The 24,762-nt window shown below is 38.7% G+C and overlaps 1 protein-coding gene and 1 non-coding gene across 4 annotated transcripts in view; both read left to right on the plus strand.

Annotated features, from left to right (window-relative positions):
* The window catches only part of nap1l4b (nucleosome assembly protein 1-like 4b), a 121,777-nt gene that overhangs the window by 77,074 nt on the left and 19,941 nt on the right, over positions 1–24,762 (plus strand). For all 3 annotated transcript variants that reach the window (XM_073049266.1, XM_073049263.1, XM_073049265.1), the window contains exons 10-14: positions 5,403–5,548; positions 16,958–16,983; positions 18,189–18,308; positions 21,555–21,590; positions 22,533–22,589. In XM_073049266.1, coding sequence (XP_072905367.1) covers positions 5,403–5,548; positions 16,958–16,983; positions 18,189–18,308; positions 21,555–21,590; positions 22,533–22,589 — 385 coding nt within the window. The remainder of the gene's footprint in view (positions 1–5,402; positions 5,549–16,957; positions 16,984–18,188; positions 18,309–21,554; positions 21,591–22,532; positions 22,590–24,762) is intronic.
* On the plus strand, positions 104–233 carry LOC140729884 (small nucleolar RNA SNORA54). The gene has a single exon (XR_012099427.1). It is a non-coding gene; the product is annotated as a small nucleolar RNA SNORA54 (small nucleolar RNA).

The following is a 24,762-nucleotide window of genomic DNA, read 5'->3' on the forward strand; positions in this document are numbered from 1 at the left end:
TTAATATATTTTTAGTCTGAATATGAAGTCAGTACTACAGTAGTAATGTGCAATATAACATCTTTATATCCTCAAACGTACCATTCCAAGTAATTACTTGGTCTTGCACTGTTCGTAACCTGTTACTTGTCTCTTGTCGTGTATCAGGTTCCATTCCAGTGCTAGATTAATCCTGGCACTATGTAGGTTGGATGTTTATGCTACTTCTAACCTCTTCAGAGTTGGGAACACAAAATATTATATTTCAGCCCAAAATGTTGTGCCAACCTTTTAACCTATTCTAGGATCATTCTAACCCTTCCATCGTACATAGCCCTCTTTCTTTAAATCATCCATGTGCCTAAGTGTTTCTTAAATGCCCTGAATATATCTGGCTCTACCATCACCACTGCCTCAGAAACCCCCCCCCCCCCCCCCCTTATATTTTCCTCAGATCACCTTAAAATTTTGTCCCCTTATATCAGCCATTTTCATCCTGGGGAAAAAGTCTCTGGCTATTCACTCATCTATGCCTCTTATCTTGTATGTCTGTCAAAACATTTCTCATCCTCCTCTCCAAAAGGAAAAGCCCTAATTCGCTCAGTTTTATGATGCGATCTCTAATCCAAGCAGCATCCTGGTAAATCTGTGCACCCTCTCTAAAGTTTCCATATCATACCTATAATAAGATGACAAGAATTGAACACAATATTCCAAGTGTGGTCTAGACAGGGTTTTATAGAGCTGCAACAATTAACTCAAGGCACTTGAACTCAATCCCCTGACTAATGAAGGCCAGCACACTATATGCCTTCTTATCAGCCCTATCAACTTACGTGGCCACGTTGAGGGACCTATGGATGTGGACCTCAAGGTCCTTAATGTTCCTCCACACAGACAATCATCCTGTCATTAGTATTGTATTCTGCTTTCAAATTCAACCTTCCAAATTTCAGAAAAAACACAAAATGCTGGCAGAACTCAGCAGGCCAGACAGCATCTATGGGAGGAGGTAATAACGAAGTTTCAGGCCGAAACCCTTCATCAGGAGTGAAGTAACATGGGATGGTCGAGGGGGGATAAGAAGTGGGGGGAGGGATAAAGTAGAGAGCTGGGAAGTGATAGGCTGGAGGGAAATGGGCTAGGGGGAAGGTGGAGAATTATGGGAAATAAAAGAGAAAGAAAGGTAGGGCAGGGGGGGAGAGATTATAATGGGGGGGGGGGGGGAAGAGAGAGAAAGAGAACCAGACTAAAATAATAGATAGGGATGGGGGTAAGGGTGCTATCCCTTTCTCTCAATTCCTCCGCTGCATCTGCTCTCAGGATGAGGCCTTTCATTCTAGGACAAAGGAGATGTCTTCCTTTTTTAAAGAAAAGGGCTTCCCTTCGTCCACTATCAACTCTGCCCTCCATCGCGACTCCCGTATTTCACACACCTCTGCCCTCACCCCATCCCCCCCGCCAGCCCGCCAGGGATAGAGTCCCCCTGGTCCTCACCTATCACCCTACCAGCCTACAGATCCAACGCATAATCCTCCGTAACTTCCGCCACCTCCTACGTGATCCCACCACCAACCACATCTTTCCCCTCCCCCCCCCCCCCCCCCCCCCCCCCCCCCACTCGGCTTTCCGCAGGGATCGCTCCCTACGGAACTCCCTTGTCCATTCATCCCCCCATCCCTCCCCACGGACCTCCCTCCAGGCACTCATCCCTGCAAACGGAAGAAGTGCTACACCTGCCCCCACACTCCTTCCCTCACCACCATCCCAGGCCCCAGACAGTCCTTTCAGGTGAGGCACCACTTCACTTGCGAGTCAACTGGGGTGATATACTGTATCTGGTGCTCCCGATGTGGCCATTTATACATTGGGGAGACCCGCTGCAGACTGGGAGACCGTTTCGCCGAACACCGGCGCTCGGTCCTCCAGCAGTGGCGGGATCTCCCTGTGGCCACACACTTCAATTCCACAGACCACTCCCACTCCGACATGTCTGTCCATGGCCTCCTCTACCGTCAAGATGAGGCCACATGCAGGTCAATGGAGCAATACCTTATCTCCCACCTAGGTAGCCTCCTTCCTGCCGGCATGAACATCCAACTCACTGACCTCCGTTGATACCCCTGCCCCCCACCCTTACCCCCATCTCTATCTATTATTTTAGTCTGGTTCTCTTTATCTCTCTCTTCCCCCCCCCCCCATTATAATCTCTCCCCCCAGCCTTACCTTTCTTTCTCTTTTATTTCCCATAATTCTCCACCTTCCCCCTAGCCCATTTCCCTCCAGAGCCTATCACTTCCCAGCTCTCTACTTTATCCCTCCCCCCACTTCTTATCCCCCCCTCGACCATCCCATGTTACTTCACTCCTGATGAAGGGTTTCGGCCTGAAACTTCGTTTTTACCACCTCCCATAGATGCTGTCTGGCCTGCTGAGTTCTGCCAGCATTTTGTGTTTTTTATTTATTTCCAGCATCTGCAGATTCACTCGTGTTGCCTTCCAAATTTCATGATTTTCCTGTTTGAACACCATCTGCTACTTAGCCTATCTCTGCATCTTATCAATGTCCTGCTGCAATCTACAACAGTCCTCTACAGTATCCATGACTCCACCAACTATCATGTCGTATGCAAGTTTAGTAATCCACTCTTCCATTTCATCATCCAAGTCACTTACAAAAATCACAAAGAGCAATGTTTTCAGAACAGATTCCCTACGGAACACCACTGGTCACTGACCTCCATGTGCTGAATGAAATTGCTCCATATGCTACCACTTTCTGCCTTCTATGAGCAAGCCAATTCTGTCTCCACTCAGCAACGTTTCCCTGGATCCTGTGCCTGTTGGCTTTCTGAATCAGCCAACTATGGGGATCCTTATCAAGCGCCTTATTTATCTCATCAACTACTCTACGTTCATCAGTGTGCTTTGTCACATCCTCAAAGAAGCATGACCTGCCCCTCACAAAGACATGCTGACTATTCCTAATCAGACTACAGTGGCATGCAAAAGTTTGGGCACCCCTGGTCAAAATTTCTGCTACTGTGAATAGCTGAGTGAGTAGAAGATTACCTGTTTTCCAAAAGGCATAAAGTTAAAGATGACACATTTCTTTAATATTTTTTATTTCTTTTTTAAAATTTCTTTTATATTTCCATCTTTTACAGTTTCAAAATAACAAAAAAGGAAAAGGGCCCAAAACAAAAGTTTGGGCACCCTGCATGGTCAGTACTTAGTAACACCCCCTTTGGCAAGTATCACAGCTTGTAAATGCTTTCTGTAGCCAGCCAAGAGTCTTTCAATTCTTGTTTGGGGGATTTTAGCCCATTCTTCCTTGCAAAAGCCTTCTAGTTCTGAGAGATTCTTGGGCCATCTTGCATGCACTTCTCTTTTGAGGTCTATCCACAGATTTTCGATCATGCTTAGGTCGGGGGACTGTGAGGGCCATGGCAAAACCTTCAGCTTGCATCTCTTGAGGTAGTCCATTGTGGATTTTGAGGTGTGTTTAGCATCATTATCCTGTTGTAGAAGCCATCCTCTTTTCATCTTCAGCTTTTTTACAGACAGTGTGAAGTTTGCTTCCAGAATTTGCTGGTATTTAATTGAATTGATTCTTCACTCTACCAGTGAAATGTTCCCTGTGCTTAACAGTTGGAGAGGTGTTCTTTTCATGAAATTCTGCACCCTTTTTCTCCAAACATACCTTTGCTCATTGTGGACAAAAAGTTCTATTTAACTTCATCAGGCCACAGGACTTGTTTTCAAAATACATCAGGCTTGTATAGATGTTCCTTTGCAAACTTCTGACACTGAATTTTGTGGTGAGGACACAGGAAAGGTTTTCTTCTGGTGACTCTTTCATGAAGGTCATATTTGTGCAGATGTCACTGTATAGTAGAACAGAGCACCACCACTCCAGAGACTGCTAAATCTTCCTGAAGGTCATTTGCAGTCAAATGGGGATTTTGATTTGCCTTTCTAGCAATCCTACAAGCAGTTCTCTCGGAAAGTTTTCTTGGTCTTCCAGACCTCAATTTGACCTCCACCATTCCTGTAAACTGCCATTTCTTAATTACATTACGAACTGAGGAAATGGCTACCTGAAAATGCTATGCTATTTTCTTATGGCCTTCTCCTGCTTTGTGGGCATAATTTATTTTAATTTTCAGAGTGCTAGGCGGCTGCTTAGAAGAGCCCATGGCTGCTGATTGTTGGGACAAGGTTTGAGTAGTCAGGATATTTATAAAGCTTTGAGATTTGCATCACCTGGCCTTTCCTAATGATGACTGTGAACAAGCATTAGCCCGAACAAGCTAATTAAGGTCTGAGACCTTGGTAAAAGTTATCTGAGAGCTCAAATCTCTTGGAGTGCCCAAACTTTTGCATGGTGCTCCTTTCCTTTTTTTCACTCTAAAATTGTACAAAACAAAAATAATACACTAATCTTGCTTAAAATGTTGAAAAGAATGGTTCATCTTTAACTTTATGACTTTTGGCAATCAGTTCATCTTCTACTCACTTAACTACTCACAGTAACAGAAATTTTGACCAGGGGTGCCCAAACTTTTGCATGCCACTGTATGCTTCTCCAAATACTTGTAAACTGTCCCTGAAGAATCTTCTTCAATAATTTGCCCGCTACTAAAGTAAGACTCACTGGTTTAGCTTTCCCAGGGTTATCCCTACTATCTTTCTTGATCAAAGGTATAATGTTTTCCACCCTTCAATAATCTGGCATTAATTCCTGTGGCCAGTAAGAATGCAAAGATCCTTGACACATTCTCTTCCCTAGCTTCCTGTAGTGTCATGGGGTATATCCTGTCTGTCCCTGAAGACTTACCGGCACATAGTCTTCCTTAACATCAATGTTGCTCATTTTTCACTATTTCTTGAAACAAGATCAGGAGTTCAAATTTAAGTACACTTTTTAGCAACCATTACATTTGAGCATATTGTAATCATAATGCTTTAAATTGGGATTAATCTGAGCCATTTGGAATAAAACAAAAATGGGAATATGGGGGGAAAAATGTTGCATTTGTTAGCTGAACTATGAGAAAACCCTGCAGGTCTGGTCTTATAGTGATTTTGTTTTTATCTTGTGCTCTATGATTCTATTTTTAGTGCAAGATTGTGTATTTATATTACATTGTCACAGTGTAAAGACTAAACTCATTTCAATCACATTATCTGTTGAATTACTATAATGATCATGAAGACTGAATCAAATCTGGTTGGCAAAAGTCTGTCCAAATTAATTCTATATTTTATTATATGCCATCATAAAACGTTTGCTATCAAACGTTAAAAGAATGAATAATGGCTAAATTTGAATGAGGTATCCGGTGATGCACTGATGCTAAGTTGTGTTGCTGGTAATTCTGCTTTAGTGTACAGTAAAGCTAATCATTAACTTCTAAACAGATGTACTATTGACTGGAAGAAAGGAAGGAATATAACTGTGAAAACTATTAAAAAGAAACAGAAGCACAAAGGGAGAGGGACTGTCCGAACCATCACCAAGCAAGTACCCAATGATTCTTTCTTCAACTTCTTTAATCCATTAAAAGGTGAGTTTTTGTGATTAGTCTAAGGCAAAATACCACTCCTAAAAACTGAGTAGAAGCAGTGAAAGTCTAGTTTTTGAATTTAAATAAAAGCAAAACAGTCCCTGCATGTATAAGTGCACCATTAACAAAACAAAAGCATTTTTGCAGTAATTGAAAAAACCCCACAAATACTGGAAATCTGAAATCAAAATTAAGTGCTGGAAATATTCAGCAAGTCAGAGAGCATTTATGGAAAGAGAAACTAGTTACTTCAGCTCAAACCACTTTGTCAGAACTGGGAAAGAATAAAAACTAGTTTTAAGTTGCTGAGATGATGGGGAAGTGTTGGGTACAGCAGAGAAAATAGTCTCAAATAAGATGAGGCAGGGATTGCTATGGAGGTACACTATAGGCACTGTCATCTGGCTGATAGATTTCTGGAGACACAGGCATAAAAATAGTTTTGAAATGAGCACAGTTAGAACGTAACTGTCTTAGGAATGTAACAGTTGTAAAATGCAGAGCTTTAGGATATTGCCTGCATGTCAGGCTGTGGTAATAGGGAGAGAGGCAATATCACAAGTGGGTGACCTGCTTGAAGATATGGATTCAGTATTGAATCCACAGCATAGCAATGTAGATTTACTCCAGTTTTCAATTAAACCTCTTTTAAGCAGTTACATTTGATGCCGTTAGAAATCCTTGGAAAGTTTTGATGATGGAAAATTAAATTGGATAAATTATACATAATGCAGTATACAGAATTGGAAATTAAGAAATCTGTTTTATTTAAGGTATTTGGAAAAATAACAGTTGAAGTTGACATCTTTTAAGAAACACTAGATTCTGCAAAGGTTCCAGAAGACTGGAAAATTGCACATGTCACTCCACCCTTTAAAAAGGGAGGGAGGAAAAAGTCAGGAAATTATAGGCCAGTTAGCCTGACTTTAATAATTGCTAAAGATGGAGTCCATTATTGGGGATGAGGTTTTTGGGGTACTTGGAGGCACATGATAAAATAGGCCAGAGTCAGCATGGTTTCCTTAAGGACAAATCTGTTGAAATTCTTTGCGGAAATAGCAGGATAGACAAAGAGTCAGTGGATATTGTTTATTTGGATTGGCAGAAGCCCATGGTATTACAGGAAAGATTACATGGATAGAAAATTGGCTGATTGTCAAGTAGCAAAGAGTGGGGTTAAAGGGGTCCTGTCTGGTTGGCTGTTGGTGACCAGTGATGTTTCTCAGGAGTCTGTATTGGAACTGTTTCTTTTCACGTTATATGTCAATGATTTGGATGATGGAATTGAAGACTTTGTGGCCAAGTTTGCAGGTGATACAAAAGTGGAGGGGCAGGTAGTATTAAGGAAACAGTGAGACTACAAAAAAACATATTAGGGGAATGGGCAAAGAAGTGGCACATTGAATATAGTGTAGGGAAATGTATAGTGATTGACTTTGGTAGAAGGGATAAAGACATGGGCTGCTTTCTAAGTGGGGAGCAAATTCAAATATCACGGGTGCAGGGGTCTTTGGAATCCTTGGCAGGTTTCCCTAAAGATTAACTTGCAGGTTGAGTCAGTGATCAGAAAAACAAATGCGATTAGAGGATTAGAATATAAGAGCAAGGATGTAATGCTGAAGCTTTACAAAGCTTTGGCCAGCCACACTTGGAGTATTGTGAGCAGTTTTGGGCCCCTTGTCTAGGAAAGGATGTGCAGGTATTGGAGAAGGTCCAGAGGAGGTTCATGAGAATGATTCCAGGAATGAAACGCTTAAAGTATGATGTATGTTTGATGGCTTGGGGCCTGTACTCATTTGGATTTTAGAAGAATGTGGGGGAGTCTCATTGAAGCTATTGAATATTGGAAGGCCTAAATAGAGTAAACGTGGGGAAGATATTTCCTATACTTGGGGAGTCTAGACCTAGAGGGTTCAGCTCAATAAAAGACACCCTTTAGAACAAAGCAAGGAATTTCTTTATCCAGAAGGTGTAAATCTATGGAATTCATTGCCACAGACGGCTGCGGAGGTCAAGTAATTGGATATATTTAAAGTGGATGTTGATAGGTTTTTGATTAGTAAGTATGTCAAAGGTTACAGGAAAAAAGCGGGAGAATAGGGTTGAGAGGGATAATAAATCCGCTGTGGCAGAGCTGAATGGCCTAATTCTGCTTCTGTATCTTATGTCAGATAGTCATGACCTGTCAACATTGCTATTTCATTCAGTTAGACAGTTAAGATGTCTTGTAACTGGTATGAATTGGGTCACACTATGTGTCCAGTAGCCTGACAGTCATTGAAGCAAGTATTTCAGTTGTCTGATTCTCTGCAAATTTTCACCTATAACTTGGTTGAGAAGGCAGATTGTTTTTATTTTTTAAATGAAGTTTATAAAAGGCAGCAAATTGTGATTCTGAATTGATTTATAAATGGAGTTCAATTTCACAGTTGATATCTTCCTGGAGGAAAAAGGAAAAGAGATTTGTTACTTAAGTGCAACTGCTTGCCTTATACATATTTATCTATCAAAAAGATATATTTTTGCATTATATAGTACTTTATAAGTCTTTAAAATGCAAGTAAGTAGAGTGGCAGGTCACAGCACCTGTGCAATAATTGTTCCCAACACATGAATGATAATTGCAAGAATGGCACAGGCAAGGAATAAAGCCAAATATTACTGTGGATAAGAAATGTGCTGGGTCAAGGAAAGAAGCTACCAAAACCGATGTGCTTTCTGTATTAGGTAAGCAGAAGCCAGAGCAGCTGTGAGAGAATTCGGTTGGGGATGGGAGAGGAGAGGACAGGTAGCACAAATATCTAGTCTTTGTTGTGGAGGACATTACTGATATAGACAAGTTCTCAGAGGTCATATCCTGGACAAAGGTATTCAAATGATGAACACTGGTTGCAATAACATGTATTAAAACTTAACTACAAAATGTTGACTAAGAAAAATGAATGAAAGGTACAAAGGAGAAACTTGAATAGCAGTCATTAATACTTAAACAATGCATTCTAGATCAATTACGGTTCGCGGTGATTGTAGTTGGAGGTTCAAGGTAGATGAACTAAATGAAGAAATAACTTAACATTGAGTGGACACAACTAACTGGTCAAAATTTTTGTGACAAAAAGAAATTCATGGGCCCCTCACACTTGGAAGTCAAAATGAGCTGTGGGGAAGCAGTTTGGGATAGGTTGTCATAGGGAGTGGTTTTGGATGGAATGAGTACAAAATGTCCTCGACCTGAAATCTTAACTGATTATGGTGAGTAATCATCACAAGTCGAGGTCTCTCACTCAACATTGCTCCTAACATTGGTAGCCTTATAAGTATGGAATTAAGCTAATGACTCAGAATCAGGTTTAATATCAAATAGAAACATAGAAAATCTACAGCACAATACAGGCCCTTCGGCCCACAATGCTATGCCAAACATGTACCTACTTAGAAATTACCTAAGGTTACCCATAACCCTCTATTTTTCTAAGCTCCATGTACCTATCCAGGAGTCTCTTAAAAGACCCTTTAGTATCCAGCTCCACCACTGTCGCCGGCAGCCCATTCCACACACCACTCTCTGTTTTTTTTTTAAAACTTACCGAGCCATCTCCTCTGAACCTACTTCCAAGCACTTTAAAATTGTGCCCTCTCGTGATAGTCATTTCAGCCCTGGGAAAAAGTCTGACTATCCACACAATCAATGCCTGTCATTATCTTGTACACCTCTATCAGGTCACCTCTCATCCTCCATCGCTCCAAGGAGAAAAGGCAGAGTTCACTCAGCCTGTTCTCATAAGGCATGCTCTCTGATCCAGGCAACATCCTTGTAAATCTCCTCTGCACCCATTCTATAGTTTCCACATCCTTCCTGTAGTGAGGTGACCAGAACTGAGCACAGTACTCCAAGTGGGGCCTGATCAGGGTCCTTTATAGCTGTAACATTACCACTTGGCTGTTGAACTCAATCCCACAGTTGATGAAGGCCAATGTACCGTACACCACCTTAACTACAGAGTCAATCTGCGCAGCTGCTTTGAGCGTCCTATGGACTTGGACCCCAGGATCGCTCTGATCCTCCACACCGCCAAGTGTCTTACCATTAATACTATATTCTGCCATTATATTTGACCTACCAAAGTGAACCACCTCACACTTACCTGGATTAAACTCCATTTGTCACTTCTCAGCCCAGTTTTTGCATTCTATCAATGTCCCACTGTAACCTCTGACAGCCCTCCACACTATCTACAACACCCCCAATCTTTGTGTCATCAGCAAATTTACTAACCCATCCCTCAACTTCCTGATCAAACTCATTTATAAAAATCAATAAGAGAAGGGGTCCCAGAACGGATCATCGAGGCACACCACTGGGCACCAACATCTATGCAGAATATGACCCATCTACAGTCACTCTTTGCCTTCTGTAGGCAAGCCATTTGTGGATCCACAATGCAATATCCCCTTGCCTCCTTACTTTCGCAAGCAGCCTTGCTGAAATCCATATACAGTACATCTACTGCTCCTTTTCCCGCACTTCTGCCCTCACTCTATCCTCCTGTCACCACAACAGAGGCCGAGTTCCCCTTGTCCTCACCTACCACTCCAACAGCCTCCGGATCCAGCACATTATCCTCCGCAACTTCCACCACCTTTAACAGGGCCCCACCACTAAGCACATCTTTCCTTCTCTACCCCTCTCTGCTTTCCGCAGGGATTGTTCCCTCCGCGTCTCCCTGGTCCATATGTCCCTCCCCACAGATCTCCCACCTGGCACTTATCCCTGCAAGCCTAAGTGCTACACCTGTCCCTACACCTCCTCTCTTACCACCATTCAGAACCCCAAACAGTCCTTCCAGGTGAGGCAATACTTCACTTGTGAGTCTGTTGGGGTCATCTATTGCATCCAGTGCTTCCGGTGAGGCCTCCTCTACATCGGTGAGACCCAATGGAGATTGGAGGACCGCTTCATCGAGCACCTCCACTCCGTCCGCCACAACAGGCAGGATCTCCCGGTTGCCACCCACTTCAACTCTGCTTCACATTCCCATTCGGATATGTCCATCTACTGCCATGATGAGGCCAAACTCAAGTTGGAGGAGCAACATCTCATATACCATCTGGGCAGTCTCCAGCCCCTTGGCATGAATTCTCCAACTTCCAGTAATTCCCTCCCCCTTCCTTTCCCCATCCCAGTTTCACTCTGCCGCCTCCTCCAGCTGCCTATCACCTCTGACATGATTCCGCCTTCTACTACTACTACCCATAGTACTTTCCCCTTCTTCACCTTTCTTGCCTATCCCCTTCCTGTTCCCCCCCCCCCCCACCCCTTGATCTTTCCTCTTACTGGTTTTTCACCTGGCACCTACCAGCCTTCTCCTTCCCACCCTCCCCCCACCTTCTTTATAGAGCCCTGCCCCCTCCCTCTTTATTCCTGACGAAGGGTCTCGGCCCGAAATGTTGACTGCTCATTTCCACGGATGCTGCCCGACCTGCTGAGTTCTTCCAGTGTGTTGTACGTTTATCTACTGCTCTGCCTTCATCAATGTGTTCAGTCGCATCTTCAAAAAATTCAATCAGGCTTGTAAGGCATGGCCTGCCTTTGACAAAGCCATGCTGACTATTTCTAATCATATTCCCATCATCATCTCCCAATGTTCATAAATCCTGCCTCTCAGGATCTTTTCCATCAACTTACCAACCACTGAAGTAAGACTCACTGGTCTATAACTTCCTTGGCTATCTCTACTCCCTTTCTTGAATAAGGGAACAACATCTGCAACCCTGCAATCGTCGGGAACCTCTCCCATCCCCATTGATGATGCAAAGATCATTGCCAAAGGCTCAGCAGTCTCCTCCCTTGCCTTCCACAGTAGTCTCGGGTACATCTCATGTTTTCCTGCAGACTTATCCAACTTGATGCTTTCCAAAAGCTCCAGCACATCCTCTTTCTTAATGTCTATCTGCTCAATCTTTTCAACCCGCTGTAAGTCATCCCTACAATTGCCAAGATCTTTTTCCGCTGTGAATACTGAAGCAAAATATTCATTAAGTATCTCTGCTATCTCCAACGGTTCCATACACACTTTTCCATTATCACGCTTGATTGGTCCAATTCTCTCACGTTATCCTCTTGCTCTTCACATACTTGTAGAATGCCTTGGGTTTTCCTTAGTCCTGCTTGCCAAGGCCTTCTCATGGCCCCTTCTGGTTCTCCTAATTTCATTCTTAAGCTTCTTCCTGCTAGCCGTATAATGTTCTAGATCTCTGTCATTACCTTTTTTTTTAACCTTTCATAAGTTTTTCTTCTTGACTAGATTTTCATCAGCCTTTGTACACCACAGTTCCTGTACCCTACCATCCTTTCCCTGTCTCATTGGAACATACCTATACAGAACGCCACACAAATATCCTCTGAATATTTGCCACATTTCTGCCATACATTCCCTGAGAACATCATGAAATTGTCAAAAATGTCATGAAATTCGTTGTTATGTGGCAGCAGTAAATTGCATTGCATAATAAAAACTGTTAAATTACAGTAAGATGTGTGCTTTTTTTTTAAGAGTTAAGCAAGTAATACTAAAAGAGGAAAAAAGTAGTGAGGTAGTGTTTATGTGTTCAATATCCATTCAGGCATCTGATGGCAGAGGGGAAGTAGCTGTTCCTGAATTTTTGAATGTGCCTTCAGGCTTCTGTATCTCCTCCCCGGTGGTAGCAATGAGAAGAGGCCATGTCCTTGGTGATGGGGCTCCTTAATGATGCATTGCTCTTTGAAGATGTCCTGGATGCTGGGGAGTCTGGTGCCTGTGATGGAGCTAATTGAGGTCACAACATTCTGCAGTTTATTTTGATCCTATGCAGTGACCCCCACATCCCCATCCCAGATGGTGATGCAGCCAGTTTGAATGGTTTTCACAGTACATCTGTAGAAATTTGCAAAATGTCTTTGGTGACATTTCAAATACCCTCAAACACCTAATAAAATATAGCTGCTGTTGTGCTTTGTTTGCAGCTGCCTCAATGTGATCCTCAGAGATGTTAACACCCGGGAACTTGAATTTGCTTACCCTTTACATTTCTGATCCCTCAATGAGGGTGTGTGTGTGTGTATATTCCCTCATCTTACTCTTTCTGAAGTCCACAATCAGTTCTTTGGTCTTGTGTTGACTGTGAGATTGTTGCTGTAGCACCACTCAACCAGCTGATCTATTTTGCTCCTGTATGCCTTTTCGTCACCATCTGAAATTATGCTAACAATGTGGTATGTGTAACTTATCACAGAGGGTGCCACAGTAGTGTAGCTGTTAGTGCGATGCTATTATAGCTCGAGGCATTTCAGAGTACAATTCTTGGGTTCTCTGGTTTCCTCCCACATCCACTTCAGTTAACTGGTCATTGTAAATTGTCCTGCAATTAGGTTCAGTTTAAAAAAAAATTTGGGGTTGTGGATTGCTAGGGTGGCACAGTTGGAAGGGCCTACGCCACACTGTGTCACTTAAAAAATATATAGAAGGTGCTTTCCACTGGAAAACTTCGTCCTTCACTTGGAGTAATTAATATTGAGTCAGTTTCTCTCCAAAAAAGCTCTTATGTATTTACTATCACTAACAGTTGATGCCTTTATTCGGAATTGACTGTTAAAAGGACATTCCCTGTAAGATTTCCTTAAAAAAAATGAAATGCCAGATACAGGGCAATATGGCATATTTTGTCTGCAGTGTCTCATTAGTGGGAAACCCCCATTTTCCCTTGTGTTCTCCCACTGATCTATTAAAGATTACAATAGTTACCTAATGATAAATTTTCAGACAGATTTTCTGAACTAATGCAGTACTGTAAAATGGATTTGGAGAATTTGCAAAACACCTGGGTTTCTTTTGTTTTGTAGCTGCCTGTAAGGAGGTGAATCTCAATGTTGTATATAATATACATACTTTGATACTAAGTGTACTTGGAACTTTAATTCAGTTTAAATGGATTATTTCTGTTTGGAAGAGGACTTCCCTTATGATTTAATATACTAATTTTCAAAGTACAATTAAAATGAATGGTAGCCAAAACTAATTGTATTTTTGCATATATGTTCAACTCAATTAATTCGTATGTATTCTGGAGGAGAGGGGGAAAAGTTTTCCCTTGGACCAGCAGTGAACTAGTTAATCTGACTTGTGCAATCTTATGTATGTTTCTTTTACCCAGCTTAACCTACAGGAAGTTCCTTTTGGAAGGTATTTAAATACAGGCACCTATCTACACCTACAAAATTCTAGGCTGTTTTTAAAGACATAAATTTTAAAGATGACCTCACCTTAATTCTTATCATTACAGCTATTAATTTAACATCTACTGAAATGGTAATTCAATGTAGCTTTGGCACTTGATAAAATGTGATACATCTTAAATGAAGCAATAGGATGTAGTTACCAAGGGTAATGCTGATGACCAAATGAGATAGAGAGGAGTCTGATGGAATATTGTTTTTTATTTGTTGATCTGTTGCCTTCTTGATGTACTCACCGTCAGGTGTTTCCCAGTGTAAATTTTTAAATTAAAACATTAATCTGAAAGCAATATTGCGAGGCTCTATGAGCAAAAATGGACACTTTTCAAGAACCAGTAGTGTTACTGATAAGTGGTTATGTGCAAACAACTGAATTCTTCATGGATTTTCCATAGATGCTGCCTGGCCTGCTGAGTTCCTCCAGCATTTTGCTGGGATCTCCAGCATCTGCAGATTTTCTCTTATTTGTGATTTCTTCATTTTGTGAATTAGAACAAAGGAATGTTCATATTGTACACTAATTTAAAACTTGATGGATGCATTCAGATTGAGGAAATAAAATCTGTTTGACTGAACAATAATTCTGGGTATTCAATCTCCATGCAATGCAATATTTTAAGTATTAAATGCACTTAAAGGGGAAGCAGTTGTTTCCAGACTTGGTCTATTCTCACAAGATAATTAAAGGCAACCTTCACAAATCTTTTATTCACCAAAAAAATATAATCTTGCCAGTTTACATGTCAATTAGCCTTCCTCTTAATAACACGTTTCCTAGAATCTTGTTAGCTTTCACGGCCATTCACGCCCATGAATGAATGTTGAGAGTTTAAGAATGAATAACGCTTCTCCTAGCAACAAGGAGAGGAATTTGAGGTATGTGGAATTTGATCAGCCAAGCCTTCCTTTGAACTGATAGAACGGAATTTAATCATCTCAAAGTGCATATGAGAGATTGGTAACAGGGACTTTTAACATACCTCTTATTACAGCATAAATTGGCAGCCAACAGGAAGTACCAGTGCTTTACTACTAATTGACTTGGCGATAACCTTGGCTATTCAGATGGAGCATGTTTCAGTACTGGGGTAATTCATTAAGGAACTGATTCTGATCAACGAATATTCCCATGCAAATTGAATGAATCAGTTTCACTATTGCTTCTAAAAGGATCTTGCCAACATTATTAAAAGCTCCTCGCCTATAAGCTCAACTTTGAACATCAAAAATTAAATGTGCTTGCAGATTCAAAGCTTAGTTAAGACCCTAAGCAGTCATGATGTATTTCAAAGAAATACTTCAAAGAATGAAGTGAACATTTAATTTAAAGGTAACATCTTCAGTTTGAATACTAATTCTCACTGCAACTGAGCCATTATGTAATGGTCCTCCATGCCTTATTTGCATTAAAGATTATTTCTGCCGCAACTTTCAAGCTTAGACTAAGTGTCTAATGTGTGTGTAGGCAATGAGATTAAAATACGGTGGATTCCAGTTAATTGGGTCACATCGGGCTCATTTTTTATTTATTTTATTTAGTACAGCATGGAATAGGCCGTTCCAGTCCTTTGAGCCCCGCTTCCCAGCAACCTTCGATTTAACCCTAGCCTAAACACAGGGCAATTTACAATGACCAATTGTCCCATTAACTGGTACATCTTTGGATTCTGGGAAGAAACTGGAGGGCCTGGAGAAAACCCACACATTCCACAGGGAGGGGTGCAGATTCCTTACAGATGATGTTGAAATTGATCTCAGAACTCCGATGCCCTGAGCCATAATAATGTTCCGCTAGCCACTACACTACCACGATGCTTTTCAGTGGTTGCCCCAACTAGCCGAAGTTTCATTCAGATAGTTAAAGGTATAAAAACAACAAACTACTGTTGAACTGATTTATAAATTACTTAAGCTAAATACAGAACAAATTAGAACACTGCTAAAACTACCATAGTACAATAAAACTGTATTAGTTCCTAATAATTATTAATGGAGAAATTAATCCAGTGTAGGCTGATTGTAAATAAAATTAGCGCAGATGCCTACTGCAGATAATGAACTGTTTTCAAGCAATGCTTCAAATGATTATATTCTCCAAATCTTCAGTTTCATTGTAACGTTTAAGATAATTATTGATAACTTCAAGTTCTCATAGTTCCTAACTAGCTGAAGTAGTGAAATCATTTCATTTTCACTCCCAGCTGTTCCAAGCCTGAATGCGTGAAACCACAGTAAGTCTTGCTGCTTACTTCTCGTCAACTGTCAGTGACAAAAATCACTGCTTTTTAAACACATGCATGCAACTGATGCTATTGTTAAAATGGTTTGGCAGCAGTCTTCTGTCGCAATTAAGCAACATAGTACCCCAAATAAAGTAAGGGAATTCCGGCTTTTGTCTCGATTAGTTTTTGTTCATTAAGAGTTGTGTCAAATAAGCGGCTGTCTTAATTAACCAAATGGCCCAATTAACTGAAATCTATTGTACTCTGTTTAAAATTGTCATGTATTAACTAAACGATAGAAATAAACAGGGAAAATGGGAATGTACATGCACCATCCAGACTGCCAGGCTGAGTTGCATCTAGCAGTGGATTTGAAACGGTACTAATAATTATTGGCATACTTGCAGTTTTGAATAGTTGCATAATTATTGGGCACATCTTTTTCTTTCACTTGGGTAGACATGAGCATGTTAATGTATTCACAAATTTTGTATTTTTTTAAAACTTTCTAGATGTTATTTTTAAAGACCTAATTTTAGACAGTGATATCAGTGTCTAAACTGTGATATTTTGGCAGTTTTGTGCTGGAGTCACTTCAGTACATTGAATATTTTTGTCTTGAATTAAATGGTTTTACATTTGCGACCATGCAACTGATTATGGTACATGATTTGCATGGTGTTTTGGGGGTGGGGGCTTGCGGTTAAAGGAGATGAGGGAACTGAGTGTGTTGTAAACAGATGCTAAAAGTGTTTGAATATGATTCCTACCTGATCTGTAGATTTTATTAGGACAGTATTACCACTGTCATTTTTATTTTTTTATTATTATTGCTTCAGACATCTTTTCCTTGCCCCCCAAAAAATCTGCTTTTCAAACAACAAACTCATTTTTGTTTTATTTTTGACATTTCAGTTTCCGGACATGGTGAGGCAGAAATGGTAAGTGTTGTTATGGGGTTCATGAGAAGAAGAGAATTGATACATAGATCCTAATTTGAATTCTGAAGAAATTATGCCAGCCTGTTTGTTATTCCTTTTGTAGATGTCAGTGGTTGACTCTGAAAGATTCTGACAGGTTTTGTCACCTCTTTCTAAAGGAACACCTCAGATGGGCAACAAATGCTAAGCTTGTGATTGATACTCAAATCTCAGGGAAAAAAACTAAAATAAAAATAATACACTTATTTCTTGTCCTTGACATGTTAATAAGATGGAATAATGATCATTTTATAGTTAATGTTTCTTACAATCTTTGGGATCTTGTAACAGTGCTACCGATCTAAACACCATATTATGTCTTTGGAGGATTGAATCGTTGTTGTTGATGGCTTGCAGACGTTTTGTTACCCAGCTAGGCAATATCATCAGTGCAACTTCAAATGAAATGTTAGTACCGGTAATCTACATTGTTCGTCTTTTATGTGTCCTTTGTTTAGTCGGTTTGTGTGTGTCTGTATGTCCCATTTCTACTGGTTACTGATTATTTAATCCTCAGTTGGTTAATTAAAGTCAATAACCAATTAACTAACCAATCGAGGATTACATAATCGGTAACCAATAGAAATGGCACTTATATGACACTCACGCTGTAATCACAGGACACATAAAAAACGAATAATGTAGATCATCAACATTTCATTCGAAGTTACACTGATGATGTTGCCCAGCTGAGTAACAAAATGTCTGCAAGCGAAAAAGCCAGCTTGGCGAGCTACTCAACAACAACATCCTCAACCCAAGCTACAGATCTTTTCCAACATCTTAAGGATTAACTTGTGTTTTTAAATATTTATTAACAATCCAATGTGTATCATTACTTTTAATGGAACTGACATATTTAGTGGTAAGTTTTATTTCATTACCTGAGTTTCTGTGCAAATAACTATTTCTGCTGTTAATATAAGTAATGAATTCTAGCCATTTGGTGAAATTAATTGAATAGACTGATATTCCCATTTGTGGATTATTATTAGTTCTAGCTTAGCCTGCATACTGATATCCCTTGTGATCTTACCATCAAGTTAGGAGCTTACTTGAATCCAAATATTAATATTGGTGCATATGGATCATATACTCTATATTGCATGGCATATTAGCTAAGGGTAATTGCTAACAGAGTTTTGTGGATTTTTTTTCTGCCCTAGGATGAAGATTCAGAATTTAACTTAGCCACAGATTTTGAAATTGGGCACTTTTTCCGTGAGCGAATAGTACCTAGAGCCGTTCTGTATTTCACTGGCGAAGCCATAGATGATGATGAAGATGTGAGTTTATTTCTAACATGTAATTATTAAAGAATTCTTAAAATATGAAATGATCAAAATAATTGAGTTCCACTGAAGTGAAGCTAAGGTTGCATACAAACTATGTCATTGAGATTTTGTAAATATTTGTGGTATTTTAAATCAACAATATAGAGATGTATTCGTTAAGACATTATTATTGACAGTTTTTAATTGTACCAACATATAACTTTAGAGTTCTGCAGATACAATAGGGTCTTTTAAGAGACTCTTGGATAAGTACATGGGGCTTAGAAAAATAGAGGGCTATGGGTAACCCTAGGTAATTTCTGAAGTAAGTACATGTTTGGCACAGTGTTGTGGACCAGCATACTACCGCATAGAAGATTGTACTGACAGCAACTGACTGGTAGAACATATGAAGGATACTCCAAAGAACCTCAGTCTCCTCAGGAAATAGAGGCCACTCTAGCCCTTCCTGTACACAACCTCTGTGTTGGTGCTCCACTCAAGCCTGTCATCCAGGTGCACCCCCAGGTACTTGTAGGTCCTCACCACATCCATGTCCTCAACATCAGTACTAGCAGTGCAGGCTTAGCCTTCCTAAATTAGGTCAGCTGCTTATTTGGAATACTGCTGCTTAATTGGGACAGGAGACTGCTGAAAAGTTTCCATCTAGTGCCAGTCGCATGCATTTGCGTAACCATTAGACACTACACCATACTTACACCAAGCAGTTTTTAAATGGCATCATTTGTGTTTGTGTTCAAAAAGCAGTGAATCTTGTCACTGATAGTGGACAAAAAATAAGCAGCAAGACAATTCAGAACTGTTTCGCTCACTGCGGTTTCAAGTATTCAGTTTTGGAGGTGCCAGAAATGGCCAGGAGTGGAAAAGAAACTATTTCAGTACTTCAGCATTAGGAGCTATGAAGAATTTGAAGGTATTAAAAATAATCTTGAATGTTACAATGAAAATGAATGTTTGGAGGATGCAGTTGTCTAAAGCATTATATGAAGACAGTCCATTAATTGCACTAGGTGTCTGTGCTGATTTTGTTCATTAACAGTTAATCAAAAGAACATGACAGTGTACACTCCTCCGATAACAATTAGGAACTAATACATAGTTTTATGATACTGTAATAACATTGGTAGTGTTCTAATTTGTTCTGTATTTAATTTAAATACATTGTTATTTAGTTAAATTGCAGTTTCTTTTTTATATGTTTTTAACTATTTCGATGAAACTTCAGCTAATTGGGCCAAAATGTACTGGTCCGGATGTGTCCCAATTAACCTGAATCCACTGTATTGCCATAATTAATATTTGCATAGGCATTGAAACAAAATATGATTTTAGGTTCTACAATGAAATTGGCCAGATGTTCTTTTATGTGATGGGTCACATTTGAATCAAAAGCTTGCAACAGGTCTGGAATCAGATCCATTTGCTTTTTGTAGACTGGACGCTCATTAAAAAAAAGTTCATCTGGGAAAACGGTTGACAAATAAATGGATCTGCCAAATTTCAGGTTTTGAAACTCATTAAGTAGGTTTGGTGAACCAGAGCTCTTTTTAAAATTCACTTTGTTATTTAAATGGACAGACTTAATTTCCATAAAAAGTATACTTTAAGAAGAAATTTTGTTAAGCATAATCTTAGATGCAATGTTCTTCAAACTGTTTTTAACGCACCACAAAGCCAGGTATTTCAAGAGAAAGAAAATGCAGTGACATTTATGGTTAATTTTCAGATAGCTTGAACATGGATGGTTGTGAGTGTATTAAAGGTCTAGAGAATATGATGCTGCAATATATGCCACTATTGGCAGCAGGTTGTGAGGACAGATTACTTGTAAAATACTAAATGCTTTTTTATGGTATAAATGCTTGGTCACAATATCAAATCTACAGGAACCAATGCTTGAAGGTGGTGAACAAGGAGAGTATAAAGCAGAAGAGCTTTGATAGTTCCTTAGAGCACTAGTTACACTAATTCATCCAAGGATGTTGAGATCTTTTTGGCCAGTATTTGACAAATGATTATCCTGTTCTTGTCAAACTTGCCTGTTGGTTTTTAATTAAATGCAAATAATAATTGCTCAGGACAAAAGTATAATTCTGTCACTTTGCCACCTGTTAAAGGACATTTGTAATTTGCTCCTACCTATATTGCAGCTGCTAGGTTGAATTATTTTCCTTTGTGGTTTGTATTCATTGAGTACAGTTTGATATCAATTCATTATTTCTTGCACTAGTAAAGCAATATGTGAGACTTTTAACTGGAAGATTACACTTTGGTGTTGCTGGTCTTATTAGTATCTGGCACACTTTTTGTTGCAGTTAACATTTTTCTAAGTCATCAATCCAAAACAGTGGATTATTTTGTTAGGTTAATTGTACATACAGTTATAATTCTTCCATCCAAAAGGAAATTTAATTTTTTATCATGAAAATAATTCCCCTAACACATTTTTAGATGAAATGTTAAGGAAGAATCTCCTTGTCACTGAGTTGTACCATGATATTAGTTCTTCTGAGTTTGATTTTTGAAAATGCAAGAGCCTTTACTATCAATGCATTTAATACATTGTAAATTGTCAGGGTCAGTTTTACAGTACTAGATGTTGGGCTTAATTTATGCTCACTTCTTGCAACTTTTGCAGCGATTGCTAATGAGCTAATTGCATACAAAGTTGTAAATTGCCTAGTAAACTAAAATTTTTCTATTTTTTAATAAAGCATTGTTGTGAGTAAATCAAAAAGAAAACTCATTTTTCTTCCTAATCTTAAGTATTTGGAACCCCATTTTAATTGGGATTCCAGCCTGAATCATACCTAATCGGTGCAGGATTAAAGAGGCAGATTACCCATACTTAAATTGTGAAGTTCCTGTATGACTGAGCTCCAGTTTCTGGACTCTGATTTTAACAGAGGAGCTGAGTGAAAATGCATGTGGCACTTAGTACATCCAGAATAGCTGTAGTGTCAGGTCAAATAAGCCCTTTGAGTTAATACAAAATTCTTTGGAAGCTAGTTATACAGAGTTAATACTAACGTCTAGTAAAATTTAGTTTCTCAGTATTGAGGATCCAAGTGAGCAGCTATAGTGCATGCGAATCACGGTTCACATTCTTTTTCCAGAATTTCTTTTGTTGTTATTGAAGATTTATTGTAAAGTTTTAAAATGATATCTCTGAAAGCACAAGACCTTTTAATAAACTTAAAAGATTTCATAGGCAACATGTTTTTTTTCCTTCCCCAGTATGAAGTTGAGGAGGGAGAAGAAGGTGAAGAGGAGGTAAGTAATTAGACAAAAAGTTTAGTTTCTTTGGCCAATATATCAACCTTTGAATTTTAAAACTTCCTTTAATCTTCAATATTTTTGTTCTTTGAATCTTTCCTCTGGAAAGTAAGAATTTGAATTGCCTTGATTTCCTTAATTTGAATTGGATTAGCTCCACAAGTGTTTTCTTAAATCAGATTACCTTAAATGATCGGATTTATGAAAATTGCATGTTTCCTTTAACTTTATTTCACTAGAGACAATACAGATAATGCTTTCTTTACTGCAAGTTGGTGTGAATGGGCCTAATTGATTCTCCAAAGTAAGTCAGTGGTGTCAGACAGTATAACTTTGCACTTAAAATATTTGCTGCCTCGCATTGTGTTACTGACCTTAATCAAATTAAAATTGTGATAGCAGAGTCCAGACAGTTTTATGAAAGGAACGTAGCATTTCTTAAGTTGTTATTTGAGAATGCAATCAAAATTAGATAAAGGAAATCCAGATATAAACACCAAAGCTAGTTATGGCCCATTAAAACCAATCCAACCCTGAAGATATAATTATTACTGTATTTTCATATTGTGCCAAACTTGTACAAAACATTCCACTTCTTTTGGCTTATGATATTTAAAGTCTCAATCATTTAAATTATTGATAATTGGATTGTCTTCATATGTTGAAATGGCAATTAGTGTTTTTAGTGGGAGAATCATGATGTGTAATGTACATTTTCCGCTTGAAAAGACAACAATAATGACAATTTGCCTTCTGAGTAGGTGAAAATCCTGATGGGGTTATGGGTAGGGAAGTTGGAAGTTATCATAGTTTATATTTTTTTTGTTACAATGCTATGATGATCCCTTAAGAATTAGTTTCATCCACTTCAATTTGTGATATCAAGATCTGTTAAATGTCATGTTTGCTTTTAATAATCTGAAGCATTCTTTTTAATAGGATGATGATGAAGAGGAAGATGGTGATGACGACGATGATGCTGAGATAGATCCTAAAGTGAGTTTTTGTTAGCTTCAAATTAAAAGTGTGATCATCTTGGTTTTAATTTAACCAACACTAGGGGGTGAAAATCTGAAACTAAACAGAGAATGTTGGTAATGTTGCAGGTCACACAGCTAAAGGATTTCAATTCACCTGTTGCTATTAGCATATTGTTACACATTCAATTTTGCTTTTATCTACTTTCTCTTGGGCATGTATTCCTACATTTTAAAATGTTTAAATTTCTAGTAAGTTAAGTCATAAAATTTTCCTCAAATCATTGAATTTCAGAGTTGCTCAAAAACATTTGTTCATGTGTGCTGCTTTGGATGTCCTTCTAATTATGTTTCAGAGTTGTCAATAATGCAATAATAGATATCACATCTTTCCTTATTAAATTCAAGATTTGGCAAAAAGAGAATGAGAAGGAGACTGTCTTGAAAATACATTATTTAGTTTATATAATGTCAATAAACTAAAGATCAATTGACTAAAACAATAGCAGATTTGGTCAGTTGGTGTTCGGTTTATCTAGTTTATATAATATTGAAAATATTTTAAATTTGTGTATGTCTAAATTTTTGGCTGTGTGTTACCTAGAAAAACTACCATTCACTTCCATCACTGGTCATTATTCTAAGGCAAATGGAATCATATCAACATTTTGTTTTACTACATTTTGCTGATCGCCTAATTATACTGAGTCCATTAAGATTCTTTATAATTGGACTAAAGTTTGGTGAAAGCTAGGCTCTGGTAAATCTGGGATTTTTAAATTTTAAGTTGTTTGATTAATTAAATGATTTTGGGAGTTGCATTTGTTGAAATTAATTTCACAATTTGCAAATTTGAGATTTTTTTTGTTTTAATTCCAATGCTTTAAAGTTCAGGTTACCACACATCAATTGAAAATATTTTCTGTAACGTTATTAGAATACTTTGGTGTATGTAGAGCTCATTGTCAGCTTGTGAATGAAATCAGTTAGATGATATTAATAAAATGTCACCATAATTCATTATTTAGACCACTGTAGACCTTTGATTGTTTTTGTGCTGGCTTGTTCTTGTGTACTGGTATAGTATGTATATTTCTAAATAACAAAAAGCCAAACAAGTAATAACAGTACATACTGATATGAGTTAAATCATTATCCTTTTATAGTTTCAGTTATGTTGCCTTGAGCTTCCAAAGGAACTTCATATAAAACAACCTTAACCAAACCTTGAATAACTTGTTGCTTCACTTCCCCAATGCTATTGTGGTCATTATTTGCAGTGACTGTGAAACATTGTTCAGAAGCTTCAGGAGCTTTGAATGCTATTCTCATTTTTTTAAAACCTTAACAGGTTTATTCTGCATAAAACTCTGTGGTCTTTACAGAAGTCAGATCAAACCATTAATGGTGAAACATTGACCTCAAAATTGAGATTCTTATTTTTTCGGGGTGGCCAATAGTTCAGGGCAAAGCTTGTGTTTTAGTAAGGACAGTCCTGTTTTATTTTTACAAGCCTGTTCCTTCAGTACATGTCCTGCTGAACTTGTCTTTCAAATCAGCTATTCAAGCAGTGTTCGTTTCTGCAATTGGGAAGGAGTTTCACCTTCCTATCCCTGATACCCCAGACTGAACCTGAACTGTTTTAAAATGGTAAACTGCAATGCAGTTTTTTGAGGGGGTGAGTATATTTGAACCATTGGGATTGAAGAACTATCAGCAGTTGGGTAACTTTGTTGTGATTTAGTTTAAACCAGCTATTTCAACTTTTGATTTGGAATCTTCAGTCCATTTTTGTGTCTCAATTATGACATTTTTACTGATTCCACTAATACAAGACTTAATCCATTAAACCACTATTAATCAAACAAGCAAGTAATTTCTATTAGATAAAAATATTGCAATGCATACTCCAGATGTTTCAGTTAAGTTAGAATTTCATTGCTTAAAGATGCTAAAAGAGAACCCAATTAAATATCATCCTTTCGATGAGCAATTCAGACTTTTAAACTTGTTTAGAATTCTACTTCTCAGTTCTTTTGAAGTTGCTTTAGCCATCCCTAGGTAAAGTAACACTATGATATTTGTAATCTTGCCTAGGGCACTAATAGTTTTCAGTTCCAGCAGCAAAGAAAGCTGAAGAAGACTTCATGAGTTGGTTAAATCAGGAGTTCAGATAGAATAGACAGTTTTCC

Source organism: Hemitrygon akajei, chromosome 6 (genome assembly GCF_048418815.1).
Source record: "Hemitrygon akajei chromosome 6, sHemAka1.3, whole genome shotgun sequence".
NCBI classification, from domain to species: domain Eukaryota; kingdom Metazoa; phylum Chordata; class Chondrichthyes; order Myliobatiformes; family Dasyatidae; genus Hemitrygon; species Hemitrygon akajei.